This window comes from Miniopterus natalensis, chromosome 1, assembly GCF_054644295.1.
Source record: "Miniopterus natalensis isolate mMinNat1 chromosome 1, mMinNat1.hap1, whole genome shotgun sequence".
In the NCBI taxonomy this organism is placed as follows: Eukaryota; Metazoa; Chordata; class Mammalia; order Chiroptera; family Miniopteridae; genus Miniopterus; species Miniopterus natalensis.
The window spans coordinates 4,044,946-4,064,662 of NC_142081.1; the positions used below are offsets into that span (position 1 = coordinate 4,044,946).

Consider the following 19,717-nt stretch of genomic DNA (forward strand, 5'->3'; position numbering starts at 1 on the left):
GCCAGGCACCTGAGCACCTTTTCCCAGGGGACTGACCCTTAAGAAGCAACAGGGGCAACACACAGAGCTCAGGCCTGCTCTGGACAAGAGCGATGAGGGGGTGGGCTCACCCGTCTGAGCAGCAGACGGAAGGGGAGGGGGCACCCTGGCCCATGTCAGCAAGACCCTCCTTCAGGTGGAGACCAGCCCTGCCAGGAGCACGCAGCGGGGGCCTGCACGCCGAGGACAACCTGCCAACCTCACGTGCCAGCCCGGGACAGGCATGCACAGGTGCTGGGGCGCTGAGTGAAGCGCTGTCCGAAAGCCACGCCAAGGCGTCTGGCTTGGCCAGAAACGAGGCATCTCCCGTAGGTTCTCTGGACCCTGCAAATTAGAACGAAGCCGACACATGGCAGGTGCCCAGCAAACGCTCAGTGGATAAGTGACCGGCCGAGCCCGGTAACCAGAACTTTTGTTAAGAAAATGTTTATGTGAGTGACTGTAATTAAAAACTGAGAGATCTGCCTGATGTAAGAGCCTGCAGAGGGTGAGGGGGGACGTCACGCTGAGTCCTCTCTGAGGACCGCGTGAGGGCCACTCAGCGCCGCCTAATTACAGGATGACCCCGGGGTGGCGTCTCAGCAAGTCCGCTGCCTCTCTCAGCGTCGGGCTCCACCCGCTACCGAGTGCCAGGCGTCTTCCTTCAGGGTTGGGAGGCAAGGCTGGGCTGCGGGACCGTCTGCCCGCCCACAGGGAGCACACAACGGCCACGTGCCTACATCAGCACAGCCGCCAGCGCCCCCTGTGGCCGGGATGCATCTGGGGGCATGAATGTGTTCCGGAGCCTAAAACCTCCACGGAGCTATGCCGCAGGCTCGCTGGAGTGGGTGAGGTCAAGAAGCACTGACCGAGCCCTGGCTGGTGTGGCTCCATGGTTAGAGCGTCGGCCTGCACACAGAAGGGTCGTGGGTTCAATTCCTGGTCAAGGGCATGTACCTAGGTTGCAGGTCCGATCCCCGGCCTCGGTTGGGGCCTGTGCGGGAGGCAACCAATTGATGTGCCTCTCTCACATCGATGCTTCTCTCCCTCTCTCTCCCTCCCTCCCTCCCTTCTACTCTCTCTAAAAATCAATGGAAGAAATATCCTCAGGTAAGGATTAACAAACAAAAAAAAAAGAAACACTGGGCCCCGGATCCCGCTACGGCTCCTACACGTCTGGGGTGCCAGGCTGGCCAAGACTGTGTCCCCAGCGCACACGCAGCTCACACTCCAGTGGGGGGGTGACACCTGCCAGGCAGCTAAAACCTAGCCTGAGGGAGGGAAGGGGACCCCACGCCGGTGGACTCGGGAGAAGCTCTGGAGAGGTGACAGCAGTGGGTCTCTGCAAGACAGGTGACATCAGGCCAGGGAGAGGGGAAAGTCAAGGCCAAGAAAAAATGTGTTCAAAACCCACCGGGGCCCCTCCAGCCTCTCCCCCGACTGATTACAACTAAAACTCCGGACAAGACAAAAAGCAGTTCCCTGGGAACTCACAGCCCAAGCTTACCTACCGGGAGAGAGGTCAGAGCTGGGAGAAGTGACCGGCACAGGGGCGAGCTGCTATTTTATTTTCAATTTTGTTTTCTCTCTTTTTTTTCTTATTTTCTCTAACAGCTTTGACCTGAGAGCAGGCCCCTTGCGGAGCTCGGGTGGCAGCTTCAAAATCCATAAAGCAAAAAACATGACAGAGCTGAGCAGAGAGACACACAGTCCTGCAATTATGGTCGGAGGCCTCAACAGTCCTCCACCAGTAATTGAAAGAACAAGCGGACAACAAATGAGCAAGATGCAGAGGAACGAACTGGACAGCATCGTCCACTGACCTGCCAGCTGTCACCCAGAGCACTCCGCCCAACATCATCGAGACACACGCCTCCCCAGATCTCAGGGGACGGTCAACAGAGCAGGTCCGACCATAACGGAATTAAACTAGCAATTAGTAAGGAAAAGATATTGGGGAGATCCCTCCATGTGTGGAAACTAGATGGTACACGTCTGTGCGAGCCCAGGATCAAAGGAGACATAAAAGGAAAGCCAGAAAACAGGGCTGGACCAAAATTCACAGGGTGTGGGCCGGGCGGGAAGTGCCCGGAATTAAAATGCTGACGTTAAAAGAGATTTCAAATCAATGATCTGATTTGCCACCTGAAGGAATCAGAAGAAGAGCAAGTTAAACTCGAGGCAGGCAGAAGAAAATAAAAATAAGACCAAGAATGAATGAAGCTGGAAACAGAAAAGCCATGGAGAAAATCAACGTTGCGTTGACATGACCCAGGAGATCGATCAATCTCTAACCACACTGAGAAAAAAACAAATAAGACAAACATCATTATCAGGAACGAAAGGGGAGAGAGAACCTAAAAAACACCAAAAGGGGGATAAAGAAATATGACGAACAGGTGTATGTTTATAAATTTGATAACTTAGATGAAATGGACCAATTCTCTACCAACCACCAAAGCTCACTGGTGAAGAAACACAGTCTGCAGAGTCCCGCGTGGGCCCTCACGGAGACCACTTCAAACTCACTTCAAACCCACTTCAAACCCACTTCAAACCCTGGGGCTGCCCTTCACAGCGGCAGGGACGAGATCAGCAAGAAGACAGATAACGAGGGTTCGTGAGGACATGGAAACTGGAACCCTCGGGCACCGCTGGTGGGCATGTAAATGGCTCAGCCACAGCCCAGTGTTCCTCAAAGGCTGCCCACGGAGCTACCATATGGTCCAGCAATTTCCCTCCCAGGCAGAGCCTGAGAGAAACGAAAACATGTCCGCACAGAAACCTGCACACAAACGTTGGAAGCAGCGTGATTCGTAGCAGCCAGAAACCCAAACACAAATGCCCATCAACTGGTGAGCACAGAAACAAAGTGTGGTCATGCACACAACGGAAAACCACCCGGGTACGAAAGGAACCAGGGCTGCCACTTGCTAGGCCTGGCGGACCTTGAAAACGTGATTTCTATCAACTGTGCGCCGCAGGCAGGGCTATAGAGACCGACGGCAGACGAGTGGCCGCCTAGGGCCCGGGGTGGCCCCTCAGGGGCGTGAGGTCTCTTGTTGAGGGGATGAAATGTTTTAAATTGACTGTGATGACGGTCACATAGCTAAACATACTAAGATCTAATGAACTGTGCGCTTTCAGCGAGTGCACTGTCTGCTGTGTGCGTTACATCTCCACGAAGCCGTCCCCAAGAAAGATTTAATAATTAAAGTATTTTAAGACAAAAAAATAACTAGGGCATCAAACCCAGGACTTCTTGAATACTGTTAGTTATGGCAAACTAAGATGAGTTTCCAGGTAAGACTGTAAGTCCATTTCAACAGAGATACCAAATTTTTCAAAATCTCTAGGGGAGGTTTCAGCGTAACGGCTTATTTTCAAGGCAGAAGGTAATATAAGGGACTCGGATTCGCTTATATAAATGCTGTGTTTACACAATCATTACAAGTCTGAGTCTGCCTTATGTTTTCTGATATGTGCTGCTGCATTTTGGAGAGAAGTTATCAAATGCGGTGTTGGGACATGGGACATGTCCACGAAGGACTTGGGACACGGCCCCGCCCGAGGGCCACGGGTCTCCCGTAGTCCACACGGAGCCGAGCTCCCCAGGGGTTTTAAACAGGAGCTGCTGTGGCCCCCACAGATGCTGCAGAGGGGCTGAAGACGAGGGTTCTGGATTCCAGGAGCCACCTCCCAGCTCTGCCCACGATTTTGGACGACCCAGGGGACACCAGCCGCCTGTGAGGGCAGCCGGGAGGCTGACAGATGCATCAGACACCAAAGGAACGTGCCATCTCAGAGGGGCTCCCGCAGCCCCTCAAGACTGTGAGCTCTGGAGGGCCAGCCTGCCTGCCCGGATCCCAGGAAAATGCCTGGTGTCCGAGGTGCCTCAGGAAATGTCTGTGACGCCAACAAGTGCAACATGTCCTCTTTCTGTCACGGGAGAGGGAGGGTTTGGAACGAGACCCGGTTCCCATCCAAGCCCCACACCTGTGCCGAGCGCCGGACCTTTCAGGGCCTGCTTCCTCGCTGCCAAGGGGCAGAACGGCTGCCCTCACACAGATGCTGGGTGACGAGTCCAGGCCTGCGGCTGCAGGGCCCCGGCATCCCCTTCACAGCTGGGTGCCAGGCTGCACACCGCAGGGCTGAGTGAACACCTGGACTCGGGGGCTGCCCAGAGCAGCCTCCCCAAGAACCCAACACAAGGCATGGGGGTCAAGCTTCCTGGTTCAAGGTCTCACCCCACCACCAACCGGCTGTGTGCCAGCTGCCAGAACCCGTCTGAGCCCCAGTGCCCCGTCAGTGGAATGGGGTGAGGGCAGTGCCTGGCGCATCTCACGGGACTGCTGTGCAGCAAATGAGCTCAGGACAGAGCCTGGCAGGTGGTGAGCATCCAGTACATGCCACCTCCATCAGTGCTGTCAGCAGGGACTCAGAGCACCGGGCCCTAGTGACACTTGACCTTCGGGCAATGGGAGCCCAGAAAAGACAAGGAATGGCCCAAAGTCACCTCACTTTCTGCATCAGGCTCTCCGGCCCTCCCCCATCTCTCTGCTCCGTGAGTCTCCTACTCTTCTCTGCATAAAAAGTTTGGTTTGAGGCAAAACTTAGAACTACAGAAAGTACAAAGAGTCCAAATAAAAAGGCTTTTTAATATAAAGCCATGAAAGAGACAAATGGAAAGTAATCAAAACCTCATTAGGGCAAATAAGCAACCTGCCTGCAATGCCATGAAAACTGATGGCACGGAGAGCCAAGGAGCGAAGGTGCGAGTCTCCCCGCCAGCCCGCACCTCGGGAATGCAAATCCCAGGACGCCCTCACCACACGGGCAGAACGGACCAAATGCCAGCCGCTCGGGATGCTCACCGAGGCCCCCAAACAGGACCAGGGCTGCGGTTCACAACTCTCCAACTCTGTCCTTATATTACAGTCACCTGAGAGGTTTCAAACACTCTACACCTGGCGGCCTCTGACGTGGGTGGCGCCAGGCAGCGGTATCCCTAATGCCCCCCAGGTGCTTCCGACCGCTGGGCCAAGGCCAGCAGTCCAGGCTGACCACCACCGGCGGCTTTACGAGCTCGCATCACTGCCACCCAGGGAAGGATGCCCAAAGCCAGGGTGACAGATGACACACAAATAAATGGTGGCCCAGGTTCTGCTTCACCTGGGTGAGTCCATTGCTTGGGACTTCAGAAATCGGTCTTGATGAGGGCTGTGAGTCACTCACGCAAGAGCCCCCCACCTCTCTGGTAGGTGCTGGGGATCCAGCAGCAAATGAGGCACATCCCTGACCTCAGGGGATTTCCATTCTGCTGGGAAACAGGTGAGCGGCTGTTTCAACAGGAGCTGAGATGAGAGAAAGCCAGCAGCCTCCCTCACTGTCACCTGCACATTGGGACACACACCTGCAGGGGGTCTGGGACATGATCCAAAAGGAGGTCAAGAAACTAACTCCAGATCTGGAAGTCAAGATGGAAAGGAAGGAGGGAGGAAGGGAAAGATGTTGGACAGGAATAAATATTGATGGTTCGTGTCAAACCAACACCGGACTGAAAGTGAGCTGGCCTGTCAGAGCGGGTTTTCGCATGAGGACTTCTCCCAGGGCTGTGGGCCCACACTCTAGAGGCCGCAGGGGCTGAGTGCACCTGCCGAGCGCACCTGCTGCTCTGCCCGGGCCCAGCGGGCAGCTGTGCACGGGAGACCCGCTGGCCAGCCACCCACGGAGGGAGGAGGAACTGAGGCAGAGGCCGAGCTCCCAGCCCGGGGCCACCTGCCCTAGATTTTCCAGAGCTGCTCCAATTTCCAGGGCTCGGTCCTGCTCAACTGGGAGACGTTTATGAGGTTGGGGTTCCATAACCTAGTCTTCTGAAAAGGGTAGTGTTTCTACAAATTTGATTCATGATACAAGGGGGAAATTTTCTCTTATTTCCTGTCTTAACTTGGCTCAAACTCCACAGTCATCTTAAAGTGAACTCTGAAGTGCCTCAAGCATTTCCCACAGTGCTGGTGGCCCCGGAGAGCTGGGCCCAAGTCTCACACATCTGCATCCCTGAAGCTCCGGCTGGAGATGCGTGAGGCTGGAGATGCGTGAGGCTAGCAGCTCCGTCATCTACACACACGGGGAGCACAGAGCTCAGACTTGGCCCCGAACTTCAGCATCGAGATCACTGCACGATATTTCATCTGATGCAGGATCCCAGGTCCTCTGCCTCCATCCTCACTTCTAGAATGACTAGTTGCAGCTGGATTGCAGCTCACCTCAGATCCCAGGGTGGCCACTGCCCCTGAGCTGTGGGCAGGGGTGCTCCTGAGAGGCTCTATCACAGTGGGTGGGGCAGCTGACCCCTCGGTTGTCTCAAAATTACCCCCCCAAGCATCTGCTCTGGTCCAGGTCCTGTGGGAGATGCTGGGGCACAGATGTGACTTGACTCAGCCCCCCTACAGGCGGTTGTAAATGAGCACCTGCTGGATGAAGGAGCTCACGGTCAAGTAAGAAGTTCGGGAGCTGTCACTAAGGTGGGTCACAGATGGTGCAGGCCAGCCAAGGACACAGGCCAAGAGCACTTACAGGAGAAGCAGGTGACCTCTATATTCAGAGGCCCTCTGGGCCCTGGCTTCTAAGTGTGGTCTATGGGTCGTCTGCCTCTGCATCTTCTGGGAGCTTGTTAGACATGCAGGACTGGCCGGGCTGGCGTGGCTTGGTGGTTGAGCATTGACCTGTGATCCAGGAGATAGTGGTTTGATTCCTGGTCGGGGCTCATGCCTGGGTTGCAGGCTCAACCCCTGGGGGCGTGCAGGAGGCAGCCAATCAATGGCTCTCTCGTCATTGATGTTTCTATCTCTCTCTCCCTCTCCCTTCCTCTCTCTCTGAAATCAATAAAAATATATTTTTAAAAAAAGAAAAGAAAGAGAAATGCAGGATGTTTGTGTGTGTGCCCCCCAAATCCATACATTGAAGCCCTAACCCCAATGGTAATTAGGTTAGATGAGGTCATGAGGGTGGAGGCCCATCATGGGACTGATACCCTTATAAGGGGATGAAGGGACCAGAGCTCTCTCTCCCCCACTCAAGGACACAGCAAGAGAGTGGCCGCCTAACTGACCATGCTGGCACCTTGATCTTGGACTTCCAGGCTCCAGAACTGTGAGAAAGAAATGTTTGTGTTTAAGCCCCCCAGTCTGTGGAATTTGGTTACAGCAGCCTGAGCTGACTGGGACCCATCCCTACCCTAGACCTGCCGAAACAGAATCTGCATCCTAACAGGAGCCCCAGGTGCTCTCCTGTACATGGGTGAGTCTGAGAAGCCTGCTTTAGAGACAACCTCGCTCACCTCTTGACTACACCAGTGGGGAAACCATGACTGACCCTGGCTTTAGCCTACAGGACCTGCTGGAAATCTCCCAGCTGAGCAAGTGGTAGGGGGAGAATGTGAGTCCAGGTCTCCTGTAGCCCAGGCCCATGGCACTGGGGGCCAGGAGGGGCTGCTGGAGAGAGGGACCCCATAGCGACATGAAAGTCAAGCCACAGGCATCCTGGGTTCCAGGCCACACCCATATTCCAGGGAGAAGAGTCAGAAACTTCTGTAGGCAGGACTGAGCCAGCTCCAGGTGAGCTCGGTCAGCTAGCTCGGGCCAAGCACATCCTGCTGACCTACCGGAGGTGGAGCCAGGCACTTGGCAGTAATGAGGGATGTGATGAGGCAGAGAGATCGGCCAAGATGAGAAGATGGGAGCCAAGCAGTCCATTTGCCATAATGAACTGGGCTGGACCAGAGGAGTCCCGAATCCCAACACTCATCACTTGGCTAAGCTTGAGGAATCATAAAATTGCAGGCCTGAAAAGCAGCTGAAAGGTTATGTTCCAGCTTCTCCTCAGCCTCAGTTCTCTGAGACCCCAGCCCTGTGGCCAGGCTCCAGGGGTGGCGGGCACACCAGGAAGCCTCCACTCTGGCCAGCAACCTACCCCTTACCTTTGACATGCTGACTCACTTGGAGCCAGCAATTGAGCTCTGGGACCCAAGCTTAAGGAAATAAGGCCCCAATACGGGAAACACTATATCTACAGATACGTGTCTTACGGAGGAACGTACCACAGTGAGAACTGGGATGGCTGTCTGGGGTCATGACAAGAGAGACGTCTCGGACGTCGTGGCCAGCGAACAGTTCTCTGGGAAAGACGTTCTCTGAGCACACGGTCCGCAAGGATGCCCCTAACAGGGGGAGGCACAAGAGTCCCCACCCTGTCAGCCAGATCAGGGCAATCAGTCCCAACAAACAACGGGGTGACAGATGTCACGGCTGGATCGATGCATTACAGGGGTTGGCCAGGTTGTAAATCTTTTGGCTTTGCAGGCCGTGGTGTCCGTTCCAGCTACTCGGATCCGTCTCTGTAGTGTGAAAGCAGCCACAGGCGATGCATACACGAATGAATGTGACTGTGTTCCAATAAAACTTTATAAAAAGCAGGCAGTGGGTCAGATCTAGCCCCAGGCTGCTATTTCCTGACCCCCTGACCTCCATCCTCACCTCTAAAACTTTTAATTGGAAAAAGGGGAGAGAAGGGCATCCTAAATGCCCAGCTATAGGGAAACTGTTTAATAAGCTGAGCCATCTGGGACTGACTCATTCGGTCCATGTTCATCGAGGGCCTGCCTACGTCAGACACTGCTGTGAGCCAGTCAGCCAGGCACCTGCATCAAAGGGACGTCCGGAAAATTTTACCCGAGTTTGTGATAACAAGGAAAGCCCTGACAATGCTCTGAGAAAAGCAAAATACAAAATTAACATATAAAAATGAGACCAAACAATGTTTTCTCAAAAGCCCGCATGTGGGAAAGAGCAAGGAAAGGAAAACATCTAAAGGCACTAAGCTTGCCGGCGGCTGGCTCCACCACCCCTTCTCTCGTTCCCCTTCTACATGATCACATGCTACTTTTACAATACAGGCCTTTCTGGGGTATTTAAAAGGGGAAGTGTGTCTCGTTTTAAGCTGAGGTCTGTGTCCCTCCTGTTCTGCCTGAGATTAGTTTCCAGCTGCCCCTGAAAGGCAGAAAAAGCCAGGGCTGGCCCTCTGGGGTCCTGCACACGCCAGGGAGGCCCGGGTGGCGTTCAGCACCGGGGACAGCGCCCGGTGGCAGCGGGCCTGCGCCGGCGTCTCCAGCCACCCTGTGGAGTCCAGGTGAGGCCACTGAAGCAGGAAAGAGTTGTCCCTGAAGCCTGGCGGGTGCAAATGGAGCTGCGCCCTGTGACCCCGTGAGGAGGGGGGGGGCAGTCATTTTGCTGCTAAGAAGGGAGTGTAAACAAATACGGCACAGATTTCTTTCTCCACCAGGTTACTAGCCCGGGAGAGGCTTGCCCCGTGCCAGTACCAGTCACAGCAGCGTCTGCTGCCAACTGCTTCTCCCCCAGCACCCTCCGGGCATCAGCTGGCCTCAGCCCCAGGAGAAAAGCCGGTATTTTCAACAAGCTCTTCGGTCAGATGGCATCCTGCATGACCAATTTCTCAAGTTTGGTTTTTAAGGTGAAAATCTGGGAGTGCACCTTTATGGGACCTGGTCCTCCGCAGGGGCTGGGGGACCCAGGGGTCACCTGATGGAGAGGTTCCAACGCCACAGCACTTTCCAGGGTGTTCCTTCATTTATTGTGTGTTTATAGCCCAAATACAAGTGTTCTAGGGTTTTCCTAAAATCCCACTGTGCCCACTTCTTTATGGGTAACTTTTCTCTCTTTTCCAAATATTTTTGTAAAAAGAGTTTGTAAAAAAAAAAAAAAAAAAAAAGTGTAATTTAAAAAAAAACTATTTTCCATCAACCCTGTTCCTTCAGTTTAGGCCTTTGCAGAGGAACAGCTCCCACCACTCAGTGGTGGCTCCCACCCATTCGGTGGCCTGAGCAGCAGGGCCTCAGACCCATCTTCAGCTCAGGATGAGACTGGATGGGCACAGAAGGCGCCTGTATGACTGGGTGTTTATTTTTAAGAGTAGAGCCCTGGCCGATGTGGCTCAGTGGACTGAGCACCATTCTGTGCACCGTGAGGTCACCGGTTCAATTCCCGGTCAGGGCACATGCTCGGGTTGCAGGCCCGATCCCTGGCAGGGGGTGTGCAGGAGGCAGCCGATGAGTGTTTCTCTCCCACATTGATGTTTCTCTCTCTCTCCCTTCCTCTCTCTAAAAAGCAATAAAGCCCAGCCGGGCGTGGCTCAGCGGCTGAGCGTCGACCTGGGATCCAGGCGATCGGGGTTCGGTTCCCGGTCAGGGCACATGCCCGGGTTGTGGGCTTGATCGATGACTCTCTCATCATTGACGTTTCTATCTCTCTCTTTCCTTCTCCTTTCCTCTCTCTGAAATCAACAAAGATATATTTTTAAAAAAATAAAAAGCAATAAAAATATATTTTTTAAATAAAATAAATAAAAAGGGTATATCTATCTGTGCTCTAACTCTCCCACCGTGAAGAGCTTTAAGCAAGATGTCTATGGATGAACAGTCCACTCCCTTTAAAGAAGCTGCCTCTGTTTTTAGGTTCTCCTCAGAGCACCCGCAGCCCTGTGCCTGCTGGGAGGCACCGTCCTGCGGAGGCCGCTCGGAAGCACCAGCCTGACCTTCAAACCTGGCCTTGGGGGCGCAGGCTCCCCTCCCTCCACCCTGGCCACGTGGACAACCTCTGCTCAGCACAGGCCTGCCTGGGGGCCACACCCATTGGGGGCAGCGTTTGGGTAGAACCTGCTGGTGCAGGTGCAGCAGGCTGGAGCCCTTCGGGCTGGGACACTCACTCCCAAATGGAGGGGGACACTCTCTGACATTCTGCACCTTCTTCTTTCTTTTTTTAAAATTAAATTTATGGGCGTGACAATGGTTAATAGGGTCATATAGATTTCAGGTGTGGGTTTCTATGTTACAAGATTTGTATACTGCTCTGTGTGCCCACCACCCAAAGTCAAATCTTCTCCAGTCACCCTATATTAGGCCCCCTTCACCCCCACCCCCTTCCCTCTGGCAACCACCACACTGCTGTTGGTGTCCACAAGTTTCAGTTTTATATCCCACATACGAGTGAGATCATATGGTTCTTAGCTTCTTCTGACTGACATTTCCTTAGCGTGATATTCTCAAGGTCCATTCGTGTTGTTGCAAATGGCACTTCATCATATGGGAGATGGTATTTGCAAACAGTAGCTATGACAAAGGTTTAATTTCCAAAATATATAAAGAACTCATAAAACTCAACAAACAAACAACCCAATTAAAAACTGGGCAGAGAGCCTGAGCAGACACCTCTCCAAGGAAGACACACGAACAGCCGATAGATACATGAAAGATGCTCAACCTCACCAGCAATCAGGGAAACGCAAATCGAAACTACAATGAGCTACCGCCTCACACCTGCTGGAGTGGCTGTGCTCAACAAGACCGGCAATAACGAGTGCCGGAGAGGGTGTGGAGAGAAGGGAACCCTGCTTCACCGCTGCAGGAAGGTAGACTGGTGGGGCCACTATGGAGAGCAGACTGGTGATTCCTCAAAAATTAAGAATGGAGCTACCATATGACCCAGCAATCCCTCTCTTGGGTATATACCCAAAAAACTCGAAAACATGTATTGGCAAGGATATGTGCACCCCTATGTTCACTGCAGCATTATTCACGGGGGCCAGCCAAAGTGTCCTTTGAGAGAGGACTGGATAAAGACGTGATGCGTGTACGCAGTGGAATACTACTCAGCCATGAGAAGGGATGCATCTTTCAAAGTCAAGTTCAACACGCGTGAGCGACGGTGAGCCTTCCTCAGACCAGGGCGATGTTTCTCAGGTCCTGAAATGAGCCCTCCTGACCTCGTCAAGCCCTGGAGACGGTCCAGCTGCGGCTCTTCCTCATGGCCCCTCCATGAACCCCTCCTCACCCCTGATCCCGCAGCCCTTCTCACAAGCCTGCCACGGTTCCCCTCTGCTAATCCAAACCAGGAGCACGGCACCGACTGCCTCTCTGCCTGGGCCTCTCCCACAGCCGGGAGCCCACACCCAGCCAAGGCGCCGTCCACTGGTCCCCACCCGCGTTTCATATTACCACCTCCTGTACCGTACGCTGGGCATGACTGCCTTCCTCCCTCATTCAGCCAACCAAGATTTGCTGAGTGCCTGCGATTTGCCAGGCTCTGTTCTAGAAGCTAGAAGTGAGCAGCAAACAAAACAGACAAAAACCCCCACCCTGGGGACCTTACGTTCGAGTGGAGGGAGACAGAAAATAAATGAACATGTAAAACCCACAGGATATGTGAGGTGGCAAAGGAGGCTACTGGATGCCAGGGCGTGGCTGGCATGGTGGTCAGGGATGGCCTCCCTGGAGAGGTGGCATTTCAGCAGAGCACCGTAGAGGGGAGGGCACGAGCCTCTAGTAGAAAACTGGAGAAAAACATTCCAGGCAGAAGGAGCAGCAAGTGCAAAGGCCCTGAGGCAGGTGTGTTGGGGAAAGGCCAGTGGGGGTGAGAGAAGGTCGTGCAGGTCTAGTGGACCACTGCAGGGATGCTGGCTTTCACTGTGAGTGAGCCCAGAGCCTCAGGGCTCTGACCAGAAGGGCGGCATGTCTGATGGGCACTGTTACAGGCCACTCCGGCCTCCAGTTGTTGAGAACAAACTGCGAGAAGCCAAGCGGGAAAGAGACGCCATATAGAAAACCCCGCAATTAGACCAGCAGGAGGCAACAGCACCTGAAACCAGACTCACTGTCGGACTGGATTTCCTGGAGGGTTGGGTTTGGGGGGGACAGGAAGAGCAGAGACGGGGTGAATCTGATGGTTCTGGCGGAACGACTAGAAGGGATGGAGTTGCCACGTGTTACGTCAGTGGAGGCGACAGGAGCAGCAGGCTTGTTCGGGGAAGGAGTGGAGACAGATCGCTTCCCTGCCCGACTGATGGGGACCAGCCTTTAAGCCCCAAAAGGAGCACAGTCTCCTCCAAGAAGCCTTCCTCACACAGAGATGACAGCACTCACCCCTCTGCATGCCAGCCCTTCCCTCCCTCTCTCGCCCATATTCACACACACACCCTAATACACACTACACACACAACTCACACACACCCCACACAGATAAACGCACACCTCACACGCAGACCTCATACACACACATCACACACACACCCCACACACAGATAAATGCACATCTCACACGCACATCTCACACACACACACACACATCGAACACACACAAATAAACACACATACACAGATGAACAAATGCACACCTCACACGCACACACACAGATGAACACACACACACGGCACTTCTCCACGCCAGTTATATGCATCCACACGTGATTCCCTTGAGCAACCCAAGGCTGATTCATTTCACATCATCCAGAAGCACTTGCACACAGTAGGTGCTCCATAAATACTGTTGGTGCTGTTGTACAGAATTGCACCTGCGATGTTTTAATAGTCTAACAGCTCAAAACTGTTTTCAAACATCTAAAACTTATGCTTGGCACCGATTAAACATTAGTGGTGACTACTCCATCGGAAGCGTCCCGAGTGGCGATGGGGACCCGCCCCCGTCATTCCAAGCGTCAGGGCGAGCTCCCCTCGGAAGGGCAGGCGAGGGGGACGGGCTTACCTTGCTGGTCCTCACGTCCCAGGCTTTGATTTCAGAGCTGAAGCCTCCACACACGAAAACGTTGTGGTCTTTCGGGTGAAATTTCAAGGCAGTGACTCTAAAGTTACTCTGGCCGCTGAGTAGCTGGGTTCCTACAACACAAGAAGAGAAGAGAGAAAACACTCAGGCCGCAGAATAAATCTCTCTAAGACAAAGACACCGCCTGGGAGGGAGCTACGGGCCCACGCCGCCCCCCCGGCCCGAGGCGGCCAGTGGGCACTTAACAGTGGTGGCGGAGGCACGGGCGCACTCTGCCCCCCGACCCTGAGCGGCAGAACCCCTCACCCGCCGGAACGGGGCCGGCGGCTGGACCGCGAATGCCGCCTTCCGCGTGCTCTTAGACATGAACCAGCATCCGCCCTTCAGACTCTTTACGGCCGAGACACCCAGCACTCGGGAGACCGAGCAACGTTTCAGGCTCCACCCGGGGGTATGCAATCTGACGAAAGCAGGGGGCCCCAAAGTGACCACCCCCTTAAAACCACCCACAGAGGGTCTGGTGCGGAGCCTGGCAGTGGGGGTGGCAGGCTGCCCTGAGAGCCTGAGGGCCGCCCGGGGCCTGTCCCTGGGGCCCGGGCCACCACACCAGGCACGGCATCCTGCTGGGCACCGCGCTGACCAGAACGTGAAGGTGGCTTCCCGCAGCGGTGCCGACGAGGGCCGCCCCGGCCCGCGAGGGACGCCAGTGACCGCCGCTGGCCCCCGGGGAGCCCCTGCCGGACCGAGGCAGCAGGCAGCCGGGCGCACGGGCTGGTGGCCGAGGACACCAAGCTCTCCCGCGTCGCCGCCTCCTACAGCGACCCAGGAAGCGCAGCTGCTCGGCCAGCTCGCAAAGCCCCGCCTGGAGGCCGCCCTGCCCGGTGCTCAGGGCCCCGCACACTCAGCGAGGTGTTCTACCAAGTCACCAGGGAAGACACAAAGCCACGGATCGGGACTCGAGAGCGACAGCCGCAGCCTTTCACAGGCCCCGCTGGCCTGGATGCGCGGCCCCAGGACTCGCCCGACAGTGGACACCGCCTAGGAGGGCCCAAAACCCCCGTCACCGACGCCGGTGCGTCTGTTCACTGGTTACACCGTGTGCTGTGTGCCAATATGTTATGAGCGTTACAACAAACACCAAAGCTGAGCATTTTAAAGGGTGAAACAAGGAGGAAACAACCAGTGCTTTAGAACAGATCAACGTGCCGTTTCACTCACTAAGAGCATCAGCAGCTTCTCTGAAATCGTTAGTAAGCCCCAGTGTTTTCAGTGAGAGCAACAGGCTTGACCGTGCTTCCGTTTTTCCAAATGTAGGGAACCGTTTCGTCAGTCGGTGATTTGAAAGCAGCCGGGCTACAGCCTCAGTTCATTCGCGAAGTCTGTCCGAGCCACCGAGACCCTCCCAGGGCGCATGGGCCCTGACGGACGACGCTCACCCTCGGCAGCGGGGCCGCCACCCCAGCGCCCCCGCGCCGCCAGCTCTGCCAGGGGCACGGCTCGGGCGCTCAGCTCGAGCGCCCGCCTCCCCACGCCCGGTAACGGCGTATTTTTCACAGCCCCGTTCAAAGCCCACTGAAATTTTCACTGGAAGTATTTTAAAGCAGATTAGGGAAGCGCTGTTCCCCAGCTAAGGGGCAGGTGTTAGAGTCTTTAACAGGTGACACATTTACCTCGTGTTCGCCCACGAAAGTCACAGCGCGATGGAGACGACGGAAAGCACCTGTTTCCATGGTGTTCCTCCCGCAGAACAAGTTTCCGGAAAGCAGTTTCTCTCGTTCTTTCTTACAGCCTCACCTTTACCTTAATGAACGACTGAGTGCGTTGACTTTTTCCTAATATCTTCCAGGAGCCGACAACTGGCAGCCACTTGTACGTAATCAGAGAAAATTCTGGGAACACTTGACCTTTTACAAATGGAGACGGTGCCTCTCTAAGCTCAATGAGCCCCTTGACTATTCTGCAACAGAACCCAGGGCACAGAGGTGTTCGTGGTCATCCTGGGTCATCACCGCGTCCTCAGGAGCCGGCCAGGTCACACCCCGTCCCCACAGCGGGACAGGGCTGCACACAGCAGGGCTGTCCCGCCCGAGGGAGCGGCCGAGGCTACGACAGCCCTCCGCCCGCCCGCGGGCTGGGCTGCCGAGAGGCTGTCTGAAACTGGGGGGGGGGGGGATGAGAAACATGCCCTGTGGGCAGGCGGACGACGCCCGACGCCTGGCTCTGAATCACAACAGGACTAAGTAGGAGGGACGGACAAAGGCCGGGAAGAGATTCACCGACACGCAGTGACTTTAAATCATACTAATGTTGTTGTTGTAACACTGTTTTCTAAAAATAGAGAATTCGCCCTGGCCGGCGTGGCTCAGTGGCCGGAGTGTCGGCCTGCACACCGAAGGGTCACGGGTTCAATTCCCGGTCAAGGGCACGTCCCTGGGCTGCAGGTTCGATCCCGGCCGTCTGGGAGTGTTCGGGAGGCAACCCATGGATGCGTCTCTCTCACATCAATGTTTCTCTCCCCCTCCCTCCCACTCTCTCTGAAAAGCAGTGGAAAAAATATCCTCAGGTGAGGACGGGCAATAAGTAAGTAAAAGGATTCCTCTGGAGAGGCTGGGGAGGTGAGCAGGCTTGTACCGGGCTCGGGGCGACGCCCCTGTCATTAGGTCAACAGAGCAGCCACCCTCTCCGGGAAACAAAACATCGCTTCTGGGAACCGATCTGGTTGGAAACCTCATATTCCTGAGCTTGTGCTTCTCCCGTCTGAGCTCATCCGGAGCCAAGCGGGTAGTCAGGAACCAACCACGACGTTCTCAATTAGCCAGTTCCCCCTGGGCCCCCCCCCCGTTTGCTCTCCACCAGCCCATCCATCGGGGACTGGGGCAGTGCCATGGAGCACCCAGCACGCACCTCGCGCCTGCAGCAGGGGGACCCGCTGGGGGCAAGGGCAGGACCCACCGGTACGTCCCGGGGGGGGGGGGCAAGAGCTCGCTGTCTCGGGGGCAGCCCCACCCCACGGCGAAGGGCCCCTGGGGGAGACCACGGGCCTCCGGCGGCTTCTTGCTCGCTTGGGTTCACTGCCAACCTTTAAGCCCAGACGGGAAACAAGCTCCGCTGCCTGGGGAGAACTGTCTCCTCGCTCCTGGAGCGCAGCACTCAGCATATGCCTGTTTCAGAAAAGGCAGTGAACTCGCCGGCTTCAGAAAGTGCAGCCACACAGCGTTGCCAACAACGGGGGAGACGGGGGGAAGTGAGAGCTCAGCTGCCAAAAGACGTGATTGAACTTTTTGTGGTTAAAAAAGTGCTTCTGAATATGCTATTCCTCCTCAGCGCCCCGAGGAGACGGAGAGAGGATCGATGTCTTTTAAGAACAACGTTTTCCAGTTAGAAGACAAGCTGGAGTTTATATCTTTTTCCTACTCCCACTCATGACAGACAGGCCTTTACTATATTCCTCTGTTAAAAGGACCCAAAACGAAAAGATTTTTAAATTTTGTTGTTAATCTTCACCCAAGGATATTTTTGCCTTGATTTTTAGAGAGAGTGGAAGGGAGGGAGGGAGAGAGAAAGAGAGAGAGAAATATCAATGCAACCCAGGCACACGCCCTCGACCAGGAATCAAACCCGTGACCTTTCGTGAGAGGGCCGGCGCTCTAACCCTTGGGCAACGCCGGCCAGGGCAAGATTTAAGAATTTTTAAATACGCTTCCACACACCCCATGAGAAAGGCTAAGGGGTAAGTTCTGCTCGGTGAGGAGGCCTCGGACAAGGCGAGGCCAGTGGGAGGCAGTCAGCGGGGCAGCCGAGTCCCGGAGTCCCCCCCAGCTCCCTCACTTCCAGTGGAGGGCCCGCTATGCCCCCCCGCTGGGTCGTGGGCCCTCATGACCAAGGCCGTCGGAGGGCACACGCGGCAGGCACGCAAAGCGCTCCACAAGGCAGGGCAGCCAGCAAACAACAAAAGGGAGCTACTGTCGTTTGAAAAAAACTGAGCCCGAGATGCCTGAATGCATCCTCGGTTACATTAACCGCCGAATCCCAGGGATACGGGTCCTGAACGGTGGAGACCTTGAGAGGCTAGTGGCTTGGGGTTTGTGTCGCAGGCCAGGAGAATACGATGCTGCAGGATGGCCTCTGCGTTCCGCTGGAGAGATGGATAAAGGCTGGGAAATCGTTATCAGGACACCAGCCACGCTGGAGGTGAAGGTCCTTCCTGTGAGCGCTGTGCCTCCTCTGCGCCGTTTTATAAACCGCAAGGCCTGCTTGCCCCACCCTCTCCCGGAGATGCCACTCAAGCACCACGGTTCGCGGGGACGTGACCTTAACCTTGAGGCTCGCCCGCCTGTGCACATGTCTGTTATAGGGAATTCTATTATTTGCTATATGCTGCTTATAGGAAATTGAGTTTTAAAATATTTAATCCACAAACACTGACTGTATTGATCTCGTTATAATGAAATCATCCGGTGTAAGAACTTTCCGATCCTCGCAGAGTTGGGAAAAATCACTTCCTTTCCCCCTTCAGTCAATAATGACGCACGTGAACTCTAAGGCGTCGGCAAAAACATGTTCCAGCAGAGAGCAGAAACCTGATTTGCTCTCTCAGCACGATTAGTGCTGCCAGTGCTCCCTCACCTACGTGACCACGGGAGGCAGTTGCTAACACTGGCCAGGGACCTCCTCGGAGGGGCCCCTCTTCCTTTCTCAGGTGGGGACAGCGAGGCCCCGGAGGTGACCACGCACACGTGGCTGGGGCCGCACCGCCCGTCCACCCTAAGCTGACCCTGGGGACCCCGTCAACATACGGGGCTCCAGGTCCGCGGGGGGGGCTCCTCTTCCACTCAGCCGGGTTCAGACGAAACCAAGTATGGTCCCCAAGAAAGAGAAGGGACGTGCCTGCCCCACTCTCAGGGAGGCGGCGCCTGTTACCTCCGGGCCTGCCTGGGGCTCGCACGTGTCCCGCCACAACCCTACGCGGCAGGTGCAATTAACCCATTTCGCAGCTGGGGAGGCGGACGCTCAGCGAGGTGCAGAGCCGGCCACGCGGGGGCGGAGGCCGGCCCGTCTGCTGGAGGCCAGCTCTCTGCGCCCCACCGCGCCTGCCGCGAGCTGTTCGTGACCCTTCCTCCGCCTTGGCTCTTTGTGCACGTGGAAGACTCGGGAGCGCGCAGGGAAGACGCTGGCGAGGGAAGGCTGCCGCTGTCGGTGGTGGGGACTGAGCCTGTGCTCCCAGCCAGGCGGCATGTGACTCATTTCGCTAAAATCAATATCGTTACACTCCTCTGGGGAGACTGCAGCCAGCTGTAAATTTAACCACCCTGACTCAACGCTAACAAGAAGAGGAGATTACTAACTTCCAGATCAAACTCTCTGAATCAGAAACGGGGCTATCTTGGCACTGGGGCTGGGCCCAGGGAAGGGTCCGGGCGTGAGTCTGACGAGCCTGAACGTTACCCCTGGATCAGCCGGCAAACCTCTTAGACCCCAGGGATCCTACATGGAAAACTGGGGTGATAAAACTCACCTCACGAGGTTGCTGTGAGAATTAGAAATAATGCAGGTGGGACAGCTTCCGACAGTTGCGAGGCCCAGTGGGCAGCGGTTCAGCGGCAGCAACCACACAACAGAGAAATAGTGGCCGTGGCCATGATTTCCTTATGTCAAGGTGAGCTACTGGTCTTAACTATCTGAACAAGACTGCATTTTCCAGATTTCTTTCTTAAAAGACTTTTCAACTTGCAAACAAGGCATGTCCCAAAGGTTTTCCCAAGTTGGTTTCCTGGGACTCAGACATCACCCCCAGGAAAGCAAACATGCAGTGACCATGTTCAGGCTCCAGGGCTCGTGGGCACAGGTGGTCTTACCTACGAGGGTGCCAAATGCAACTCAATTGCAATTACACACACAGAGAGAGAGAGATAAACATCTCACTGCACACTCGTGGTAACGCACGCGACAGTGCTGGGACCGAAAGCCAGCTTTCCCTGATCCAGATGTAGGACTAGGAGCAAACAAGGCGGGCGTCGGTGAGATGTGGGAAGACCTCTGGGCACCTTCCAAGTGTGAGGGGTGCGCTGGCA

The 19,717-nt window shown here is 55.3% G+C and overlaps 1 protein-coding gene across 1 annotated transcript in view; it reads right to left on the reverse strand.

The window, feature by feature from the left end:
- WDR25 (WD repeat domain 25) overlaps window positions 1-19,717 on the reverse strand; it is a 117,507-nt gene that overhangs the window by 23,361 nt on the left and 74,429 nt on the right. Inside the window, exon 3 of the mRNA XM_087818228.1 lies at window positions 13,629-13,759. Within this exon, the coding sequence (XP_087674354.1) occupies window positions 13,629-13,759 (131 nt within the window). The remainder of the gene's footprint in view (window positions 1-13,628; window positions 13,760-19,717) is intronic.